The 23324-nt window shown below is 32.5% G+C and overlaps 3 protein-coding genes across 3 annotated transcripts; 1 reads left to right on the forward strand and 2 right to left on the reverse strand.

Annotated features, from left to right (window-relative positions):
- The first annotated feature begins 6291 nt into the window (after positions 1-6291).
- LOC107939869 (transcription factor MYB97) lies at positions 6292-9508 on the forward strand. The gene is made up of 2 exons (XM_016873251.2): positions 6292-6690; positions 8051-9508. The coding sequence occupies exons 1-2, from the start codon at positions 6313-6315 to the stop codon at positions 9125-9127; spliced, it is 1455 nt and encodes a 484-aa protein (XP_016728740.2). The 5' UTR covers positions 6292-6312; the 3' UTR covers positions 9128-9508.
- A 2334-nt stretch (positions 9509-11842) lies between these two features.
- LOC121209374 (G-type lectin S-receptor-like serine/threonine-protein kinase LECRK3) lies at positions 11843-14589 on the reverse strand. The gene has a single exon (XM_041079984.1). It carries the CDS (start codon positions 14572-14574, stop codon positions 12058-12060), a length of 2517 nt encoding a protein of 838 aa, XP_040935918.1. The 5' UTR covers positions 14575-14589; the 3' UTR covers positions 11843-12057.
- A 5758-nt stretch (positions 14590-20347) lies between these two features.
- On the reverse strand, positions 20348-23101 carry LOC121209375 (G-type lectin S-receptor-like serine/threonine-protein kinase LECRK2). Its single transcript, XM_041079985.1, has one exon. The coding sequence runs from the start codon at positions 22635-22637 to the stop codon at positions 20418-20420; it is 2220 nt and encodes a 739-aa protein (XP_040935919.1). The 5' UTR covers positions 22638-23101; the 3' UTR covers positions 20348-20417.
- Between the last annotated feature and the right edge of the window lie 223 nt (positions 23102-23324).

Raw genomic sequence — 23324 nt, forward strand, 5'->3', positions numbered from 1 at the left:
GATGTTACATCAATCCATACTCTCCAAGACATCTCAAAGTTGGGGCAAACCTAAGAATCCTACCAACCTTCCTAGGCTTAGCCTATTCCTAATATGGAATTTGTTTCCAAAATTACCTCCAAACTTTCCAAATACGAAGGTTGTTTCCAAATTAGCCTTAGAATGCTGTGCTTAAGAAACCCTTCTGCTAGAAATGCAACTATATTGTCGTACTTTAGCTAGGATAATTTGTAACAAAAAACAAGTGTTTATATTTTTTCTTCAATTGTTTTGATTTTTGTTAATTATTTTACTCAATCTTGTGCTTATATAACCAACTTATTTGATAAACACATTACATTTATTTGATGACCTTAATTTGTTTTGAAAAGAAGGTTAGAGTTGAGATCTAGACTGAATAGATTAGGATTATCTCTAATAGAGCTGACGAATGAGTTAATATGTGGTTAGGATAGTAATTTACTTGGTGCCTTAATCACCTACTCACCTTTGAAAAATGTTACTTTAATCATTCTAGCCTTTCTGCTAATTCAAAATTTGTCAATTCCACAACTACTTCTTCTTCTGCTCCAACTACTTAAGTTGGTGTTTATCTTATAGGTATCCTTAACAATTGGTGTTTATCTTATATGTATCCTGAACAATTGGTGTTTATCTTAGTTAGGTTGGAAATTACAGTCCAAGTATGCTTCTGAAGTTTATAATAATTTACTTCTTAAGTTGATATAATTTCTTTTGTAATTGTAACACCCTTAACCCACTCCGATCACTGGACCCAAGTTACAAGATGCTACAACAACTACTGGAACTTATGGACATGCATACAAAATTTCAAATAAAAGCAACAGCTACCACTATCAACTTTTAGAGATGTAATCATGACTAATTAAAACTTTAAATAAATATTAGAAATAGAATTATTCAAGAAATAAGAACCCTTTAGAAAATTTTCGAAATCTACCATGAGTATCGATACTTTTACCCTAAATGCTAAAATTTCCCAAGTTAAAATGCTTTCCATGCTCAAAACATATTCCCACTCAACATACAATTAATGTCTAACTCAACTAAACCTATTAACATCATTTAACCATTTTTTATGCCATATTAAATACATTTTTATCGAGAATACCTAACATGCATTAACAACCTCAATCTCAAACATCAAAATGTCCATAAGCGAAGTCCAAAAGCAATATAAACATTCCATAAGTCCAATATCAAAATAATAAAATTATGATAGTAACTAAAACTATAACTCTAACCCACATTGCATGTATTCAAAGTGTCCAAAAATTGTAAAACTACCTACTCGAAGGTTATTGCCTTGCTTAAATCATGTTCTTGGTCGTTCCATTCACACCAAAAGAACTACTTATCTGCAAGATTTTAATGTGGAGTGTGTGAGCTTAAATAAGCTCAATGAATGTTTAGAATTACAACAAAGTATACACAACATCATAAGTTAAGTAAGAGCATACTAAGGCACATTCACAACCATATTTTCAACAAGTTAAAATAACATATTCATGCTTCATTATCTCATATGTCTAGCTTATGTACTTACATGCATTTACATACAACATATTTCATATATAAATCATTTAATGATAATTTGGCAACATGAGATTATGAAACGTAAAAGTGTATTCTATCACCATACATTGGATGAACGCATCTCCATCACAATTCTATACCATGCCAACTATATCCAATGGTTTCAAAAGATCACAAGGCCAAAATATCCACAATTACACATATTTAATTACTTTTTTAATGCACATAATCTATGTTCATATTCATTAATTCATATCACAAACTCATACACAATGCATGCTTATCGGATTCACATTTAATTGCACTTCAAGTGCCACAATAATGCTCATTGAGTTATCATATATCAGACCACATATGTGTGTATTAAAATCAGTATATCATACATCATATTCATGTAATTTCATATTTTACTTGTTGCAATAGCATCACATATCACAACTTATCTTACTTAGACATAATTTCGCAACAAGGAAAAAAGTTAGAAAAGGATTATACTCGCAACTTAGGATAGGGGTTTATACTAATACTAAGCTCCTGATTAACACTATAAATCACACATACCAACAGCGACTCTAGACACTAACCAATCATGCTTCCGCTTACTAGCCGAAAGCTCAAACATGCTTTTCCTTACCTTTAGACTTTCTCTTAGTGACTCCCGATTGATCTGTCACTTTGCACACATAACAAATGCATTCCAAACTCATAAAAAATAGCCTTGAACACAACTAAATAACAAGAAAAACACAATTCAAGCCTCTCCTTTCCCATTACCAAAAACTATCTAGTTTTGCTGAAATTAAAGTTTCAATATTCGAATCTCATTTTTAATCCTCAATTTTGATTTCAAACATCCTAAATATCATTTAATTTCATATCTAAGCCATTAATTTCATCTAAATCTATGGTTCTAAAATTTCTGAAAAATTCAAGCTTTCAAGAACATGTAAAAGGGAAAAATGTTTGATTCTTAAAATTTGGTTATGAACTATCAAATTGAAGTGAAATACCTTCTAATTAGGTTAGAATGAAGCAAAAAATCACTTTAAAAACACAGGTTTACTCAAGATTACGAGATTTGCATTTTTGAATCCAAGCTTGCTTTAAAAATATCAAATATAAATAAATATTCATACAATCATTTAAAACTCAAATTGAATTAAGAACACTCTTTGTTTAACCTTAAAATGTAAGAATATTACCTTAATTTATGAAAACAACAATCTACAACTCTAATTCGAGATTTGAACTCAAGAAGAACAATGACGGAATTGGGGAAAAAAACGTTATTTTCCTTTAAAATTGAGGGTTATTTTGGTGTTTGCGAGGTTAATAAATCCAGAAAAATGAGTTAATTTTGAAGGAACTCTCTGATTTTAGGTTTTGGGAAATTTATTAATGATTTGGGGTTTAAAAGGGGGAAGAAGACGTTGGTATACTCCATGTAGAAGACTAAATTCAAAAATTGGACAATTTTCTCTTTTGATCACTCCCTGTTTATTCCTTTTTTCGATTAGATCCTAACTCAATTAAAATCCATTTTTTCAAGTTAGACCTGAAAATTAAATTTTGTTTTAAGCTAGTTAATAAAAAAAACTCAATTATGTTACTTTAATACTTTAATTACTTACTTACGACTCTAATTTCCGATATTTAACATAAACCCTCGATTTAATAACCCAATTCTACCAACCTTGAAACTATTAGGCCGAATTTTGAGATGTGACATGTACCTAAAGTTTGAATTTGATTTTTTTTCCAAATGGTCATTTTAAATTCTGAATTGGCAATGTAGTTTGAATCTAATTCATAACTTAATGAATGCATAAATGAGAATGGCATAAGTAGTTGAAATGGTTAAATGGTTAGAAAGGAAATTGTCATATGTATTAAAGTTGAGATAATGATTTTATGTAATGTATATGTATATAAGATACTAAAGGTTAGAAATAAGCATATGAGAATGGTATCTTTGCCGAAATGGTTGAATTAAAGGTAATGGATTGTTTGTTTAAGTGTTATGAATTGGCACCATTTGGAATTTTTGAAAATAGACGGTCACGTCATTATGAGGAAATAGATAGTGAATTGCGTTGAGACATAGAAACCCCAAAAGTTGCGACGTCAATCCGATAGTTTAAAACTTTTACATTTTAGTCCTAATTCGACATCAGGTTACCAAAACAGCTATCGTGAGCTCGTATAAGACCCAGATATGATTGAAAAACATGTTATGATTGTTTAATGTATTTAATAGCATGTGTAAATGTTTAAATTGAATTGTAGTTGGTCGTAGTTGCTTCGAGAACAAATGTAGCATATTGTAACTCGGATTCGACAACCGAGTTGAGTATGAAGTGTTATAGAATTAATCTCAAACATCATTTAAAGTACATTAGATAAATCCATACTAAAATCACATTTTATTATTACCATTAGACCTATTCTTTACTTTTCTCTTCATAAGGAAAGGAAATAATAGTCGATTCTACTACATTTTCAAACTTCAGATTTAGCATGGATTTGAAAATCTGAAATACAGGCTTAAAAGGAAACGACAATACCATATTAGGTAGGACTATTATTTCTTTTCCACTTGTTTTGTCACCAGCTAACTATAAACTAATAAAAAAATATTATTTTTAATCACTTGTTTGCGGCAAATTTAACTTCAATTATAAATTTGTATTAATTATTTTTTATTTATAGTTTGTAGAGGAAATGATAATGTATATATTATCATGTTTATATTATTTTAAATTATTATATATTTCAATACTTTAATAATTTATATTAATTTTTTTAAGGCAAAATTCACTTAAATTAGGAGGAGCAAACAAAGACCAAAAAGAAATGGGACACTAATCCTAAGTCAATAGGCTTATCTTATACATTAGATCTTATATCCTAATAATTTATATTAATCAAAATTCTAAAGTCCATATATTGATTGGTTTTTTTTTATATCATCACATAAGGGTGAGCAAAATTTGGTTTGACTCGGCAAAATAAAAAAAAAAGTTCAAATTTTAAACTATTTGAATTGAATTAATTGAGTTAATCAAATCAATTCTAATCTTTTTTTGAATTTCAAGTTTGAATTTTGAATTCGAATAACTTAAATAATTCGAATAAACTAATTACCAAACCCTTTTACTTCCCTTCCCTTCAACCCCCCTCTCCAAGCCCTTTTACTTTTCCCCCAAAAATTTTACTTTCCCTACCCTCGAAACATTTTCCCTCTTACTTTCTCTCAAAACTTTTACTTCTCCTAGACCCTCAAAATTTTTTTCCTTTTGTTTTACCCAAAACTTTTACTTCCCCAAACCTCAAAAAAAAAGAAATTCAAATTTATGTTTACTATTTATATTATTAAATTAAATTTCACATTTTGTACTATTTATATTATTGAATTGTTTAATCATGTTGAACCTTTATAAATTTCTATTAAAATTGAATTATTGATGATGCCATAAAATATTCGTGTTAAAATTTTCTATTGGTATCAATTTCACATTTTATCTTTAAAATAACTTTTATTAAAAAATCACATTTTTTACATTTGACATATTTTTTAATTTCAAAATACACGGTGACAAGAATCAGAAGATAATTGAAACTAAGCAAATAAAGAAGCTAACTCATATATAAAAGATTAATAAATAAATTACGAGAGGATGAAAGTTAATAACAAATTTGATTACAGTGGGTGGCAGCGCCTATAATGATCCAAAGTCATTTTTTAATTTAACTCAAAAAAATATATTCGATTCGAATTCCATCTCACTAGACTCGATTCGAGAAAATTTTAAATTAAGTTAAGATAATAAAATATGATTCGCCAACTTGATTAACTCGAAATTTTTTCATTCAATTCGATCGAACACTCACCCCAATCATCCCATACAATTTTAATTATTTTTTATTATGTGAGAAATTATTAAATCTAAATTTAAGACTAAATATGGGGTATAAAATATAAATCTAACTGGCCCTACCTAACTTATATAATTTAATAATTTTAGTGTTGGATGCTGTAATTTCAGGTGTACGCTACTATCATCATTTACCCAACCAGCAAATGAAGCAATAAGAACCAAGCTTTGCAAACAAAAAACAATAATAACAAAATAACAAAATCATAGAAAAATAAATAATCTAAATGGAAAATAAATCAACAAATTAAATTAAATCCGCCTATTAGGGTCTACCATTGAATTTCACCTCCAAATTGTGTTAATAAGTAATACACCTTTCGCTACTTTGTCGATCTCTTCTTTAGTGGGTCTTAAACTCATCCCTTCATGGTATAGAGTTTAGACCCTCCTAAATCAAAAACCCCTTTTAAATACTAATTAATAAGTATCGTTCTCTTACAATCTTGAATCTTTGTAATAGTTGGTATTTATCGTATTTCATTCGTGTCTTCTTTCCTATTGTCAAGTTGTATTTTACTATTTTAAAGACAACTTTAAGAGAAAATCAAGTCATCGGATAGTGAATTTCAATTTTCCTCACTACTTTCTAGACCAAATAAAATAATTAATCCGCTATTGTAATGAATTATTTATTATTATTATTGTATTTAATATACCATATTTGGTAATTTTTGTTTTCATTCTCTCTGTCATATTAAAGGCGCAGCCGTTACATTCGTAATATCACGGCGGCCAATTATAAAGAGCTTGTAGAAACCCCTTCATTAAACCCTTTTCTTTTTAGGTATAGATATTAGCACATAACATTCGAAGGAAAATGATGATGATGATGATGGGGGGAGGGAACAACCAATTTACTGCACAAAACGAGAGTGGTGGGTCCTTAGGTAACAATGGGATGAACAACGGCGGTGTTGGTGTCGGAAGAGAAGGCGAGATAGTGTTGAAAAAGGGGCCATGGACAGCGGCGGAGGATGCGGTGTTGGCGGGGTACGTGAGGAGGCATGGTGAAGGGAATTGGAATGCTGTGCGAAAGAACACAGGGTTGGCACGTTGTGGGAAGAGTTGTAGGCTTAGATGGGCTAACCATTTAAGACCAAACTTGAAGAAGGGATCTTTTTCTCCGGAAGAAGAAAGGATTATTATTGAGTTGCATGCTAAGATGGGGAATAGATGGGCTCGTATGGCTACTCAGGTAATCATTATTAATTTTCTAAAAATTGGTTAGAAACTTTTACGTTTAGTATTTAATATTTGATTTTGTTTTTGCTATTCTTTGCCACTTTTTATTTTCTTTGTTGATGATTCTTATATTGAGTTGGAGATTTTGTTAATAATCTGGGCGGAGCGGACCGTAACGGGGGTAAAGCCTCCAATTTTTTTGAGATTTTTTGAAAGCTTTAGTTAGACTTTAAATTTTTGAAAAATCTTATTATGCTTTTCAATTTAAAAAAAAAATTAGTTAAACTACTCTAAAATTTATAAAAATTTTAATTAAACTTATCATTTTTTTAAAAAAATCTCATTAAACTCTTAAAATTTTTAGTTAAACGTTCCAAAACTTGGTCCCAAGAACCGCCATTGAATCTGGAAACTCTTTTAGTATTTTATGATTTTCTAAGTTATTAGTTATCATTTTTTTCAAATTTGTTCATTTGTTTTTTTAGAACTTTGAGAACAAAATTTTAGTTATATTTTTCTAACTTTTTTTGTTTGGCTTTTGGAATGTATGTCGTATGACTAACTGTTCTAATACAATAATTTCAATACATACAAAAAAAAAACCATTGTAATAGACACAATATAACACATAACTTAACGAAGACATGCTTAATATTTATCAATTTTTTTATATGTATAATAATTTATGTTGCGAATAATTTTTGCTAAGGTCTTAAGAGTTTAAGTGTTCAAGTTTATTTTCACTAAAGGTATTTAAACATGTATAGGTCCTCTTAATTTTCATTGTGTGTAGGTGTTGTCTGATTTTTAGCCTATCAATTAATTTATTTGTACTTTATGATAGTCTTTCATTGTGTGTAGGTCTTGTCTGGTTTTTTAGCCTATATCCGAATGTATTCTGATTATCAATTAATTTATTTGTACTTTATGATAGTTTGATTTAGGTAGTCAAGGGTGAAAGCCTTACCTACCCCTTGAAAGGAAAATCACTTTTAAAATTTATAAAATTTTAAATTAATAAATAGAAAAATTATAGTTTAGCTCCTAAATAACAAAATTTTGATTTGGTCTTCTTAAAAAGTTATAAAAATATAAGTCAATACAATGATGAAATTAATAAGAATATATAACTTGATTTTGGTCTCTTAGAATAAATTTTAACTTCACCTCTACCACCTCTACCAGTAGTATGTATTGATTTATACAAATTACTGTTGATTGTAGTTATACAAGTACATTACTTGTAATTATACCTTCAAACAAATAATTTAGGTTAATTTATAGTCAAACAACATGTTAAGTATCTCTATTAGAGCTTGGTTTTAAATTACCTGTGATTGATAACTCTATTTTTGCTTACATTGAGAATGTAGCTTCCAGGAAGAACAGACAATGAAATCAAGAACTATTGGAACACAAGGGTGAAGAGAAGGCAACGCCAAGGCCTCCCACTTTACCCACCCGACGTCCAACCCCATTATTCCCAGCACCGCCAGCGCCACTCACATCCTCCGTCACCCATCCCTTCTCCTCCGCCAACCACCGAACCCAACTCCTGTTTCTCCTTCCAAACTCCCGTTGTGTCTCCCCACACCTCAAACCCCATGCCTCTTCACCCTCTCCACATCCCTCACAGACCACCACCTCAAAACTTCCTTTACAATCCTCATTCAGCCTTAACAACGCCGCCTCCGCCACTCCAAAGCCCGAATTCAGCCTCGGCGCCGCCACCTCTCCCTAGCCCGAACGCTTTAACACCACCCCATACCTCCCCACTTTACTCTCCCCATAACCCATCTCCTTTCCCAACTCTCCCTCTCTTCGATTATCCCAACATCACCACCGACGACGACTTCTTCCATAGCAACAAGCGGTTCAAGCATGACGGACTTCAAAGCAACAACTACAATAACATTCATCTTGATGCTACCAGCTCGAGCTTTACGTTGCCGTTTTCACCAATGCAGCACTATTCGAATGGAATGACACTCGATCTTCCTTCATCATCGAGGACAGCATTTAACCATCATCCTCATCAGGATTCTGGGTGTTTTTACCCGCTGAAAACGGATCTCCGTTCGAACCAAATCAACGACGATGGACTGTTGGAGAATATACTGCAGGAAGCTCGGGCGCTGGCCGCCAATGGCCGCGGTGGCAACAAAGAAATGCCGAAAGAGATGATGAACTCTGCACAAAATGAAGAAGAAGACTATTCGAGGCTAATCAACATTGATGGTCTTTCTTCCTTGGGCATGGCGATCCCCGAATGGTGCAACGACAGTGGCGAAAGCTCCGAGCGGCAACCCTCCGTTATAACAGATAATGAAAATCATTTAGCCCTTGATATGCATCAGATAGCTTCATTGTACCCTGCTGATATTTCGCCCAACCATGCTGCCAGGTCTTCGAGCGTTCGATCTTGGGACAAGTTTCCGGGATTGTGCTGATCCATTTTCTCGGGAAAATTTAAGTTTTCGGGTCTGATGTTGATCATTCGGGTCAATATCGGTTAAATAAAAAAAACATTATAATAATATGTTATTGTTAAGTGAGGTTTCCATTGTTTTGGGGGTTGGATGAATCAACCCGGCATAAGTTTCGGGTCACAATGAATGGATCTGATTGTCAGACGTTTCTGGTTGTAATCAGTTGAACTAACTATAGATTCAATGTTGCTGTTGCTTGTTGGAGTTATGCTTATTTGATATTTGCTAGTGACTGACTGTTGAGTTTGATTGCTTTAATTAGAGTTGTAATTGTTCTCTCTTTATTATGCGTGTGTTTTTACCCCTTTGCTCATATTAGTATAAAATAGAGTTATTATTTAAGGCTTTCTTTGTTAAAGAGGTGGAATTTTGGAAATCGGAAAATTGGAGGGATGAGTTGCGTTTGGCAGCAGAGATAAAAAAATAGAAAGGAAATTACTTTTTCTTTCCCTCCATTAATTAGTAGAAGTGAAGAATGGAAGAAAAATAAAATATTTGAAAAATGTATAATTTTAAATTAATATACACATCTTTTTTATTTTCTTTCATATTATTATTTCAGTTTAAAAGGATTAATTTTTATGTATTGTGATAGAAAATTATCATCCTTTTTTATTTTCTTTACTCTCACTATTCTTTCCAACCAAACACACAATTTTTTTTTTGTACTTTTCCTTTCCTTCCTCCTATCTCTCCACTTTTTCATTCAATCAAGCACTCATGATTAGAGGTGTTTATGGGTTAGGTCGAGTTTGAGTTGGGCCCAACAAAAAGTTAGATCTGAATTTGATCTGACCTAAAAAATGGGTTTAAAATTTTACACAAATCCAACACGGCTAAAAATACTAAAACCTGAGCCTGGCCTAGCCCACCCGTAGTAATTTCTTTTATATTAATTTTTTATATAATTTTTAAAAAAATATATAATAAATAAAAAATACTAAAAACATTAAAATAAATGTTTCCCAACAAATTGAAAATAAATTAAAAAAATATGTATACTTAAACAATACTAAGATAAATGTAACTTAACAAACAAATAAAAAAATAGTAACAAAATTAACAATAAAATAAGAGTTATACAATATTTAAATAATAACAACAAAATAGTAGTAACATAATTGTGAAATTGTAGCAAAATAGTGAAAACAAAAAAAAGAAAATAGGGAAAAAAACAACAAAAAAAAGAAAAAAAAATAGCAAGTCTTTTTTTTATATATATATTTGGGCCTGGCTTGGGCTAAAAAAGCCTTACCCGAGGCCTCACTCGTTCTCTAAACAGGCCTTAATTTTTTGCTTAAGCCCATCTTTGGACCTATATTTTTACTCAAATCCTCTTATTTTTCTGACAGCTCACCCAACCTAGCCTAAGCAGTAGTTATATAAATAAAATATATTATACGTTACCTTATTCTTAATTTCAACCATTAAATTAAACACATTGATATAATTATGTTACCAATCCCTTTACTTTTTAAACTTTTAAATGTTAGAGATTTAATCTCTTTACTTATCTTATTTAAACATTAACATCTAATTAGTAGCATAGTTAATTGTTTTCCATTGAATATTAGAACACCACATATTTAAATTTGACGAAAGTCCATTAGCAGTATAATGAACTATAAACTTTAATTATCTAAATAGTTGAAATGATGTCTTGGTTTACATTAGATTTTAGGTTCTCTTCTTGGATGTTAGGAATGGCAATTCAAATTGCAAATTCGAATATTCGATTTGGATATTTTCCAAATTCAGATTTTTAAATTTCTATTTTACGGTTGATGCGAAAGGATACTCTAAATATCCATAATCTCAATCCGCATTACTTATTCGAATAAGGATGGCAAATTCAAGTTTTGATGTTTAATACTATTGGTTATCAAATTCTTATACTTTTGATTTTATATATATAAAAGAGTTTTGGTGGATTCAAATCTGGATTTTGTGTATTTGAATATTTGAAAAATAAATAAAAATTTTAATTTGTTTTGCAAAATTTAGATATAAGACAAATCTAAAAATATTTTAAAATAATATTAAATATGATTTATATTATAAAGTAAATAACATATACAAATTTTACTTTAGTAAAAATATTATTCATGTCTAGTATCTTTTATTAAATAATTTATATTTATTACAATGAATATAATTATAGACAATTAATATTAAAAATTAATTTTTAAATGCTTATAATTATTATTTTGATAATGATATATTAATATAATTGTAAAAATATTTTAATTAATTATTTCTTTAAAAAGTTGATAATAGTTTTATGTTTTATTGAGTAATTTAATCAATATAATTAAAAAAAATTTTGAACAATCTCATTATAAGTTCTAATTATATTTACCATTTTTAACACAATACCTGAAACTACCTAAAATCCCTCTCCAACTCATAAATAGGAGGATAATATGCTTCAGCGTACTTGAGCCAACGTTTCCTTACATTAGAAACAATGTCCATGCCAATTGAATTAAAATTCAATCGGCACAATTAAAAATATTTTTTGTCTAAAAGTAAAATTATCGATTTAAGTCTATTACTTATTAATTCCATGAACCATTTTACTTAGCAAACAAACTTAATACTATCATTATTATATTCCATTCAATCAATCAAACATGAATGGTAATATTATTGTCTCTTTATTCCATTCTTACTGAATAAGCTATTCAATTTCTATCTTATTTCATTCCGGTTAACCAAATGTTTGATTATATAAACAAACTTAATACTACCAAGATTCAACAAATAATTATATGCACGATGTTACACTCCCTATACATACCTCAAACAAAAAGAAAAACAACTATCAACTTTAAACACAGCACAACAAAATAAATCAACTAAAACACATCTCAAAATCTGTATACCATAAACTAGTCCATTTTAGTAGATGTTGATATGGAGTTGAGTGAGAAAGGGCTTGGTGGATAAGGAACTTGGATTGCACCATCAAGCATCATTGTAACAGTCCTCATGGAAGGCCTTAACATTGGCTCTTCTTGAACGCACCAAATCCCCACTTTTAATAACATCTCCAATTTCCCAACATCATTTCTAGCTTCTTCATCGTTTTCGACTAGTTTTTCAATCATCCCTTCGCTGTAACACTGACAAGCCCATTCTGTTAATATTGCTGCTTCCTCCATTTCAACTTCCACACATCTTCTGCAACATATGATCTCTAATAACATTACCCCGAAGCTGTAAACATCGACCTTGACCGTAACCGGGATGTTTCGAAACCATTCTGGTGCTACATAGCCTTTTGTCCCTCGTATGCCGGTTTTCGTTCGTGTTTTGTCGTTCATAAGAAGCTTTGCCAACCCGAAATCGGATATTTTCGCAGTGAGGGATTCGTCTAATAGTATGTTTTGTGGCTTTATGTCGCAATGGATGATTTGTTTGCTGCATTCTTCGTGTAAGTATGTGAGGCCTTTTGCAATCCCTGACGCAATTTGCAGTCTTTGTTGCCAACTCGGCCTTAAAATTCCGAAAAGGAAGCTTGACAATGATCCGTTTTCCATGAACTCGTAGACCAAAAGTCTATGTTCGGCTTCATCACAATAGCCAATTAGTCTCACCAAGTTCTTGTGGTGAGTTTGGCCGATGACCTTCACTTCAGTTTTGAATTCCCTTTCGCCGTCTTGAGCAAACTTGTCGAGTTTCTTGACTGCAATACGATCTCCATAGCTTGATGGCAATTCTCCTTTATAAACCGTGCCGAAAGCTCCCCTTCCAAGTTCTTCTTTGAATCCGTTCGTGGCATGTTCGAGGTCTTTGTATGTGAAAAACTGCAGATTAGTCTCTAAATCTCTTCTGCTATGAGCACCTTTCAATTCGCCGAGCCTTCTTTGGAATAAGCAGAAGAAGATCAGAGAAATTGCAGCTAAAGAAAAGAAGTTGAAAATTGCAGAGGTGCCTAACAGAACTCCAAGGATCAATACAACTTCATTTTGATTTTTGTCACTCCGGTTCGACTTGGTCGGGCTTTTCCTCGAGGCGTCCGACTTTAGTACCTTAAATAGAGCTGTTCGATCAACAGCCTCTCTGTCGAACCACCCGTTGGAAAGTGGTAATTTCTTTTTCCAGCAAGTTCCATTGCCATCTTTGCTTAGAGTTGGATCCTGCAAAATGGCAACCGCACAAGAACAATCAAGAAGGCAGGATTGCTTACATTCCAACTCAGTTGCAGGTTTAATTACTCCATAGTCACTCAAAGGAAAATCCGCAAATGACATTGGCTTGAACTCGAACCTATCGTCCCCGATGGTGGATCCATCAGGGTTGCAATCTGCAGGGTAGCTTGCATAATCCGGTTTGCAACCTGCATATTGATTGTTGTCATCCAAGAAAGAAAATCCAGGGGGACATGTACAATTAGGCCTCCCCTGAATAGGTTCACAAATGCTGTTATAACCGCAAGGTCCAGTTCCGAACGTAGCCCTCTCCGATATAATCGTTGAGTCGACAAAGCGACGACATATGTTCTTCGGCCTAAACCACAACACAGACCAGCTTCCACCCCCACTGGGGTTCCTTGGATAATAATAGAGATTGAAAACACCATAAAAGTCAAGTGTCGCCCTGTAGTAGTTCAAGTCCGGTTTCGGAACAGCATTTATCGGTGCAACCTCAACTAGAGTTCCGTTCAGAGTCTGGATTCGGATATGCCCTGACTCGTTGAAGACCAACCGAGAACCGTTCCCGAAATTAAAGTAAGCTTCGTAAGGTTTTCCTGTGAACATATCTATTTGATTCAGTATGAAAGATTCATTATTGAAACGAAGCTGATACTTCCCCTTACTGTAACTTGTTTCAACCAGAGTTGATAAAAGATGGTCAGCCATATCAAGTTCTTGTGACGGTAAGATGGTGTCAGTTGGATATTTGAAGCTCTCCCATATGTTGGTCGAGTTTTTGCTTGCGATCACGAAGTTCCCGGTGTCGAGCATGGCTGCATGGGACACTTGAGAACCATCAGTAAGGCGTTGAGACCTCCATAGCTCTTTGCCTTTAGGGTCTTTAAGCACGAGATGACCGCTGTTATGGAGCTCAATCGTCGAGTCTCGATCGGTTTCAGGGTTATCTCGATTAGCATACCAGACTATGGTTCTTTCTTGTATCTTAGCATACCAGATAGCAAGAAGAAACCAGTCTTTTTTACTAGGAATGGATTGAAACCCGAAGGCAAAATCACCAGATGGTGATTGCCAAGCCATGGTTTTATCATTTGCAGATAAGGAATCACCCACACTTACATTTCTTTGAGCCTCAACTGTTGCGAGTATCCAAAGGATGCTTGCAAGGATAAACAGGGAAAGATGGCTATAGAAAAGTGGTGAAACCATTGCCAGGTGTTCACCAAAATGGGAAAAAACACTATGACCCATTGAGGTAAAGAGAGTGAATAAAAAGGGATTGAATTTGTTGGCTGCTGGTGTGGGGAGGAAGCAGAGGAATTTTAATACGGCACATGCTTTGACAAGTCTAAGTTCTTGCATTAACGTCAAATGTGTTTTACAGGTGTTTCGATAATTACAGAAATTTATTGGAAATGGCGTCAATCAGTGTGGACCCTCTTTACAAATTTTATAGTGATATTTGGTATCTGTTTATATAACGGTCAAATCATTTGGTGTACTATCTCTTAAAGATTGAAACTTTGCAAAACGCAAGCGACCTTGGCAATGGCGGTTTTCAACGTTGAATTTGGAGCTTTGCTTTTGAAATTTTGTTTTAGCTTAATTAACTGCTCAAAGCAGCCAAGTATGTGTCCAAAAATTATTCCAACATAAATATAAAAAATATGATGCTCAGGACAACTTTTGTTTGAACAAAATTCTTAAAAATAGTACTTTTAAACTACCTCAATCTAACGGTGATAATTATAGTAAGAGTTTTTATAATGAAAAAAAAAATAAAATATTATTAACAATCGGATCAAAATCAATGTTTTTAGATTATTGATTTATAGTTTATCTTGATTTTTTTTTATTTTCATTTTATTGTTTAAATAAGGACATAAATTTGTGCAGAATTCTAATTTTCAATTAATTTTTTTCAGCCAAATTTGCATCGTTAAATCCATTATTGCACCTCTTGTATAATTGATCATAACTTAGAGTTCTTTGTACATAATGTAAAACCTTTTTCGTCACATTTGATAATATCATGATATATTGATTTCATTCTAATTTTATAAATAAACTAGAATCTAAGTCAGACACTCAGAAACCACAAAAAATAAGATATTGAGCAACTTTATTATACTATGTTCTTCGTGCTTTCTTTAGCTTATACAGTACTTTCTTCAAATAATAAACATAATTTAAAAATTGGTTAGAGCCAAAGTTAAAGATTGCACTATAAAAGCAACAAGTGATTAAATTGAATTTCTCCTTATAGTGGAATTCATAGTTTTGAGAAAACTCACAAGCTTTCAACATGTGGATGGTACTATTTGACATATTCTTCAAACGAAAGACCCATTTTCAAGTGATTAGCCGACACTTTTTTGGTTTGGGTACCAACTCTCGTGTCTTGTTTTTGCCTAAACCCTCAATCTCTTCTTTCATTGCTATTTCCCAATTTGGACACCTTTTTCTTCATAATTCTTTTGTTCTTACGCATTAAAACCTTTCATAAAAAAAAAACATGAGGTTACTATGCAATTGTTAAGTTGTACATCATAACCTTACAGATATTTATGTTCCCTCGTCTCCCTTATAGACCTTCTTATTACTTGTTGCTCACCATTATGTTATGAATATTCTACTTATCCTCATTAGTGGATGCATGCAAATTAATATTAGGAAATAGTTTATCCAAATTATCACCGTTACATAGCGGTGTGCAAATTTTGGGAATTAATTCGGTTAACCGACTGAATTTGCTTAATCGCTCGGTTAACTGAATTAATTCAGTTAAGAATCGGTTAATAATTTTTTAAAAGTTCGGTTAACGGTTAATTCGGTTTGAAATCGGTCAGTTAACTGAATTTAATAAATAATATTATAATAGATAAGTATCCAGTCGGTTCGGTTTGATTAATTTTTAGAAAATATAAATTAATCAGTCGGTTAAGTCGGTTAATTTTTTATATGTTTTATACTTGTTTTAACCAAAAATAATATATATATAAATTTCGGTTAATTCGATTAACCGACTGAATTAACTGAAAAAGTTCGGTTTGGTTAAATTTTTTAAAAGAATTTCGGTTCGGTTAACGGTTAAGAGTTTAAAAGGATCGGTTAATTCGGTTAAAGGTAGCTTAGGTCGGTTAACTAATTGAACACCTCCTACCATTACATTCAAGAATAATATTTTTTTATGTAATATGATAATTCATTAAACACCACGTTGTTCGAAGTAATAAATTTTTTTTTTATGTATCTATACACCTCTAACTCTTTCTAAAAAGATAATAGTTCACAAATACATATTTCTTTACTTTTGGGTCAAGTTTAATTCTAATAAATTTAGGAACAAATAAAAAATTAAATATTTAAAAATAACTAACATTTGACTTTTCACCATATAAAGTCTCAAAAAGAAAGATTTTTATGTAACTAACAAAAGAAGCAGCCTATTTGCCGCTTTCACATCCAACAACTTCAACTCAAATTTCCCAAGGAAGATTCTTGTCATGATCTAAGAAACACAAATTTAATATTTATGAGTCAAATAATATAGTATAGTAGTAAATTTTAATTTGATAAATTTTATTAATTAAACAGTTAATTAAAATACAAGTGGTTTGAATCTTAAGTCAGTGGTTTTGGAAAATAAAGTATCGAGACCTCGTTTCTATAAATCAAGTCTGTAAATATTTTTATTAAATATTTATGGATTTGTTATATAGGTGAATTAAATTTTGGTTCGAATATTTTAGTAATTAAATGGCTAATTAAGGAATAAAAGACTAAATCATAAAATTTTTAAAAAAATTAAGCAATATTGATTTTATTAGATAAAAGGTTCAATTAAAAATTGCTCAGGGGTTTAAGTGGGAATTAAACCACATTTCTTTTAAGTGGATGGTTAATGTTTATCTTTTTGTTTAAATTATATGTTAAAAAGTAAATTAAAAATAATAACTAAATGATAATAAAACATATATAAAAACCATCATCATTTTAACTCACCACCGAATTTTCGAACCAAAAACACAAGTCACCAGTTTTGAAAGCTTCACGTTAGGTCAAGTTTTCCTCTTGGCACGGAAGTTTATTTAAGGTATGTTTTTAGTAAATTTATAATTTTAAGATCGTTGTAGCATAATCTAATTAGTCCGGGTATTAAATCATAAAATTTTTAAAGTTTTGAAAAGTTATCATTGTTGATTTTTGAGGTTTTTTTTATGTTAAATGGTTAAGTTTGAAGCTTTATTATGAAATAAGACCATTTTGTAAAGTAAGCTTTGTTAATTTTGAATTAGGGACTAAAACGAAAATATGTTAAAATTGACATGAATTTCTTATAAATATAGATGATTGAAGGTTGTATAAGGATGAGATTAAAAGTTTGGGGTTTGAATGTGTAAAATATGATTGTTACAGTTTTAAAGATTAAATTTTAAGAAAATTGTGAAAAATAAATAACAAATATCATGTATACGGAACGAGATGATTTAAAGTATTTGGAATTGATAATTGAAAATAAAGTATTATATAGATCAAGAACCGATAAATAATTGAGAAAAAAGAAAATTAGGGATTAATTCCAAACATTTCTGCTTTTGTTATTTACCTTGATAAGTTCATACGGATGAACTATGCGTGTTTTTGTAATGTTCATATTAGTTTTTAATATTGAATGTAATCGAAATGTTTACAAACTGAAACAAAGATGGGAGAAATGATTGAATTAAAAAATATTATAGTGATTATGTGTACTGAGTCTGAATGTACATAAGATATGTGAATAAAATTATTTCACGCGTTATACGGATTTCACATGAGATAAGGAATTACTGAATTATATCCACGTGTTTAGAGGAGAATGGGTAACCCAGATGTTTTGCAAGGGAGTGAATGAGTGTGCACCCACTATACAAATTTTACAGTGATATTTGGTATAACAAAATGGTCAAAGTCGTCGGTCATTTCTTAAAGATTACAACTGTGAAACACAAGTGATCTTGACAACGGCGGTTTTCAACGTTGTATTTGGGGCTTTGCTTTTGAAACTTCAAATGAAACAAAAAAGGTCTTTTCACCCAATGATCCAATTTTAAAAATAATAATAAGAATAATCTAAAATAAATAGTGGAGGACGGTGTCAATACTTTCATGACTGGCATCACATTCAATTATTTAAAAAAATATATTTTAAACCCCTAGCAATCAGCCGTTAATGATGGGAATAATTGATTTAGGTGTCGATCATAAGGTGCCGACAGTATTTTTCACTGTTCATTTTAAATTATTTTTGTCATTATTTTTAAAGTTGAATTATTCTTATAAATAATTTTTTTCAATTAGAATCAAAATTAATGTCTTTACATTATAAATTTATCACTTATTCTATTTCATTAAAATAAAATGTATAACACCCGATTTTTTTTTCATTTTCATTTTATTGTTTAAATAAGGATATAAAACAATGTAGAATTTTTTTTTTATTTTCAACCCAATTTGCATCAATAAATCCATTTAGCATAAAATTATTACACTACTTGTATAGAAGATCATAACCAAGTGTTGCTTTCATATAATGCAATTTTTTTTTTGTTGCATCCAAATGAGGAGTTATTGGATTCTGCATAAATTGAGAAACAACATCAATAGAGTATGAAATTTCTAGTCAGATAACATTGAAATTTCTAACAAGTTATTGAAACTTTCTTGCATCCTCCAATGGATTCGCTTCATTTTTTTTCAACTTGAGATTTAGCCTCATTGGAGTAACCTTTCTTTCAACTCTCTCATGTTAAAAGAACTCCAAGATATTCTTTACATAGTCTTTTTTGAGAAACGAAATTACCTTAGTTTGATTTTTAAATTTTTAGACCAAAAAAATAACCAACCTAGCTCCCTCAAAATTTTCATCCCAAAACAGATAGACAAATCATTCCTCAAATTGGAATTTTTTTTATTCATTATCTCTGTATATAATCATATCATCAACATATGATAATACCATAATATATGATGATTTATTCTAATTTTATAGATAAATTAGAACGTGAGTCAGAAACTCTAAAACCACAAAAGATGAGATATTGAGCAACTTTACCATACTATGCTCTTGATGCTTGCATTGAGCCTTAGAATGCTTTCTTCGAACAATAGACATAATTTGAAATTTGCTTAGAGCCAAAGATAAAGGTTGCTCTACAGATACGTCATGATCCAATTCTTTTTACCTCAAGTTCTCAGAGTTTTCAACCTTTAAAAGCAGCAAATGAAATAATTGATTGCACCGTCACCATTTTAACTACTGGCTAAATGTTTCCTTATAGGTGAAAACTCACGAGGTTTCAACTTGTCTATGGTACAATTTGACCTTTTCTTCAACCGAAAGATCCATTTGCAGGTGACTAGCCTACACTTCTTTGGTTGAGGTAACAAGTCTCATGTCTTATTATTGTCCAAAGCCTCAATCTCTTCTTTCATTGCTATTTCCCAATTTTACCACTTGATCCTCCACTTCCTTCACGACTCGGCCGGCATTCTCAAGAATATTTGAAGGATTTGTTTCATTAATTGGTGCTAGTAGTCCTGACCTTGAACATTCATAGACATCCTCCAACACTTTAGTTATTGCTTACAAGTTTCTTCATACCATTCTAAGTTGTTCCTACATTTGAGAGTTCCATTGCAACCAACACAAAAGCTTTTTTCTCACATTTTCGAGCTTCTCCAACAAAAAGTTGATAAATAAAAAGATTGAACAATCGGAGAACCTGACATTGTATACCATAAAAAAAAAAAGTAAAAAAAGCAACAAATAAACTTGTGAAAATAGATGTGCTTAACTCTCTATTGAAAGAGCTAAATCCACTAAGCCACTTCCCACGTATGTTTCCATGAAACACACCATATTCACCAACACTAAATCATTATCTAAAACGAAACAAATAATTAAATGACTAAAACTAGATATGTTTTCTACTACTAACCATTATCTAAAATTAACTAAAAATAAGCATAGAAACATGTCAATAAAAAAGTGTAGGAAATTGTACTAATTTTTTAACCTATTCCCAGTCCAGTTTTAACAACATTCAAAACTAGATCATTTTCGTAGACACAGACATTGACATTGAATTGAGTGGAAAAGGACATGGTGGATTAGGAACTTGGACAACACCTTCAAGCATCATTGCAACAATCCTCATGGAAGGCCTTAACGATGGCTCTTCTTGCACACACCAAATAGCCACTTTTAATAACATCTCCAATGTCTCAACATCATTTCTAGCTTCTTCATCATTTTCAACCAGTTTTCCAATCATCCCTTCGCGGTAACACTGGAAAGCCCAATCTGTTAATATTGCTGCTTCCTCCATTTCAACTTCCACGCATCTTCTGCAACATATGATCTCCAACAACATCACCCCAAAGCTGTAAACATCAACCTTGACAGTAACCGGGGTGTTTCGGAACCATTCTGGTGCTACATAGCCTTTAGTGCCTCGTATGCCGGTCTTGGTTCGGGTTTTGTCGTTCATCAGAAGCTTTGCCAACCCAAAATCGGATATTTTTGCGGTGAAGGACTCATCTAATAGTATATTTTGTGGCTTTATGTCACAATGGATGATTTGTTTGCTGCATTCTTCATGCAAGTATGCAAGGCCTTTAGCAATCATTGACGCAATTTGCAATCTTTGTTGCCAACTAGGCCTTGGAACTCCGAAAAGGAAGCTTGACAATGAGCCATTTTGCATGAACTCATAGACCAGAAGTCTATGTTCAGCTTCATCACAGTAGCCAATTAGCCTCACCAAGTTCTTGTGGTGAGTTTGGCCGATGACCTTCACTTCAGTTGTGAATTCCCTTTCACCATCTTGAGCAAACTTGTCTAGTTTTTTTACTGCAACACGATTTCCATAGATTGATGGCAATTCTGCTTTATAAACGGTGCCAAAAGCTCCTCTTCCAAGTTCTTCATTGAATTGGTTCGTGGCATGCTCGAGATCTTTGTATGTGAAAAACTGCAGATTAGTCTCTAAATCTCTTCTGCTAGGACTACGAACACCATTTAAGTCGTGAAGTCTTCTTCGGAATAAGCAGAAGAAGATTAGAGAAATTGCAGCTAAAACTACAAAGGTGCCTAAGAGAACCGAAAGGATCACAATAGCTTGATTATTCCGCGTGGCCAGTTTTTTCTTTGAGGCATCCGGTTGTTTCTTTGAGGCATCGGACTTAAGTACCTTAACTAGAACTGTACTATCAAGACCAGCTTCTCTGTACCCATTTGAAAGCGGTAGTTGCTTTTTAAAACAAGTTGCATTCCCATTATTCCTTGTAGTTGGATAAATGGCAACTGCACAAAAACAGTCACGAAGACAAGACTGCTGACATTCCAACTCAGTTGCAGGATAAAATATTCCATAGTCACTCAATGGAAAATTAACAAATGAAATATTCTGGAATTCGAACCGGTCTTCCCCAATGGTGGATCCATCAAGGCTGCAATCTCCAGGGTCGCCTGCATAATCTTGTTTGCAGCCAGCATAGTGATTATTGTCATCCAAGAAAGAAAATCCAGGGAGACATGTACAATTAGGCCTCCCATCGATAGATTCGCAGATGCTATTACAACCACAAGGGCCAATTCCATATTTATTCTTTCCACGTGGAACCGCTGAATCGACAAACGCACGACATATGTTCGGTGGCCAAGCCTTGAACACAGACCAGCTTGCACCACCACTGGGGTTCCTTGGATAAGAATACAAAGTGAAAACTCCATAAAAGTCAAGTGTCGCCCTGTAGTAGTATAAGCCTGGTCTTGGCTCAACATCTTTTGTCACATTGTCGACTAGACTTCCATTCGAATTCCAGATTAGAATATCCCCCGAGTCGTTGTCGAAGGCCAACCGAGAACCGTTTCCCAAGGGGAAACTAACGTATTCTTCGTAAGGTTTGCCAGTGAACATATCTATTTGATTGAGCACAAGAGATCCATTAGTTTTAAAACGAAGTTGATATTTTCCCTTACCATAATTTGTTTGGGCTGATACAAGACTGCCATCAACACCCAATTCTTGAGACGGTAAGATGGTATGAGTTGGATGGTTGAAGCTCTCCCATATGTTGGTTGAGTTTTTGCTGACATTAACGAAATTCCCAGTGTCAAGCATGGCTGCATGGGACAATTGAAAATCATCAGTAGCCCTCTCAGACCTCCACAACTCTTTTCCTTTAGAGTCGTTAAGAACAAGAAAACCGGTCTCGGTGAGCTCCACCGTCGATCCTCTATCTGTTTCGGGGTTCTCTATTAGCATACCAGACTATAGTTATTTCTGGTATATTAGCATACCAGATTGCAAGAAGAAACCGACCTTTTTTACTAGTAATGGGGTGAAAACCAAAGGCAAAAACACCTGATGGCGATTGCCAGGTGGTGTTTGTATCATCTGCAGCAAGCGACTTGCCTACAGTTACATTTGCTTGAGCCTCAACTGTTGCAAGAATCCAAAGGATGCTTGCAAGGAAAAACAGGCAAAGATGGTTATGAAAAAGTGGTGAAATCATTGAGCCTCTCCCACTGGGTGTTCAACAAAATGAAAGAACTATGAAGTATGAACCCTGAGATCATTGAATCTACCGCAGAGATTAAAAAGGAAAATGGAATTGTCAGGTGCTGGTTTTGTGAGGGAACAATTTCCAGGAAAGTGGAAAATGGAAATTTTCAGCTGATGAAACTTCAACAATGACTTGGGTCTGCACATGCTATGACCTTTCTAAATTCTTGCGTCGCACTGTCATGATCGGCACCTGGCTGGTTGTTGGTTGTTGTTTTAAAGATGTTTGACTGTTATTGCAACAAAATTGGTTTACAGTCACGTCAGTTTTGGAGATCGAGTGAACGGATCTGGATCTAACAAAATGTTTAAAGTCGTGCACGTATTAAATACGAAATTTGAATTTCACTCCATCTTTTCTCTTCAAGATTTTTATTAGAGAAAGAA

The sequence above is a fragment of the Gossypium hirsutum genome, chromosome A11 (genome assembly GCF_007990345.1).
Source record: "Gossypium hirsutum isolate 1008001.06 chromosome A11, Gossypium_hirsutum_v2.1, whole genome shotgun sequence".
Lineage (NCBI taxonomy): Eukaryota > Viridiplantae > Streptophyta > Magnoliopsida > Malvales > Malvaceae > Gossypium > Gossypium hirsutum.

Coding starts and splice junctions, on each gene's coding strand:
- LOC107939869 (XM_016873251.2), top strand. CDS start 6,313: ATGATGATGATGATGATGGGGGGAGGGAACAACCAATTTACTGCACAA. Junction 6,691..8,050: donor GGGCTCGTATGGCTACTCAG/GTAATCATTATT, acceptor TTGAGAATGTAG/CTTCCAGGAAGAACAGACAA.
- LOC121209374 (XM_041079984.1), bottom strand. CDS start 14,574: ATGGGTCATAGTGTTTTTTCCCATTTTGGTGAACACCTGGCAATGGTT.
- LOC121209375 (XM_041079985.1), bottom strand. CDS start 22,637: ATGCTAATAGAGAACCCCGAAACAGATAGAGGATCGACGGTGGAGCTC.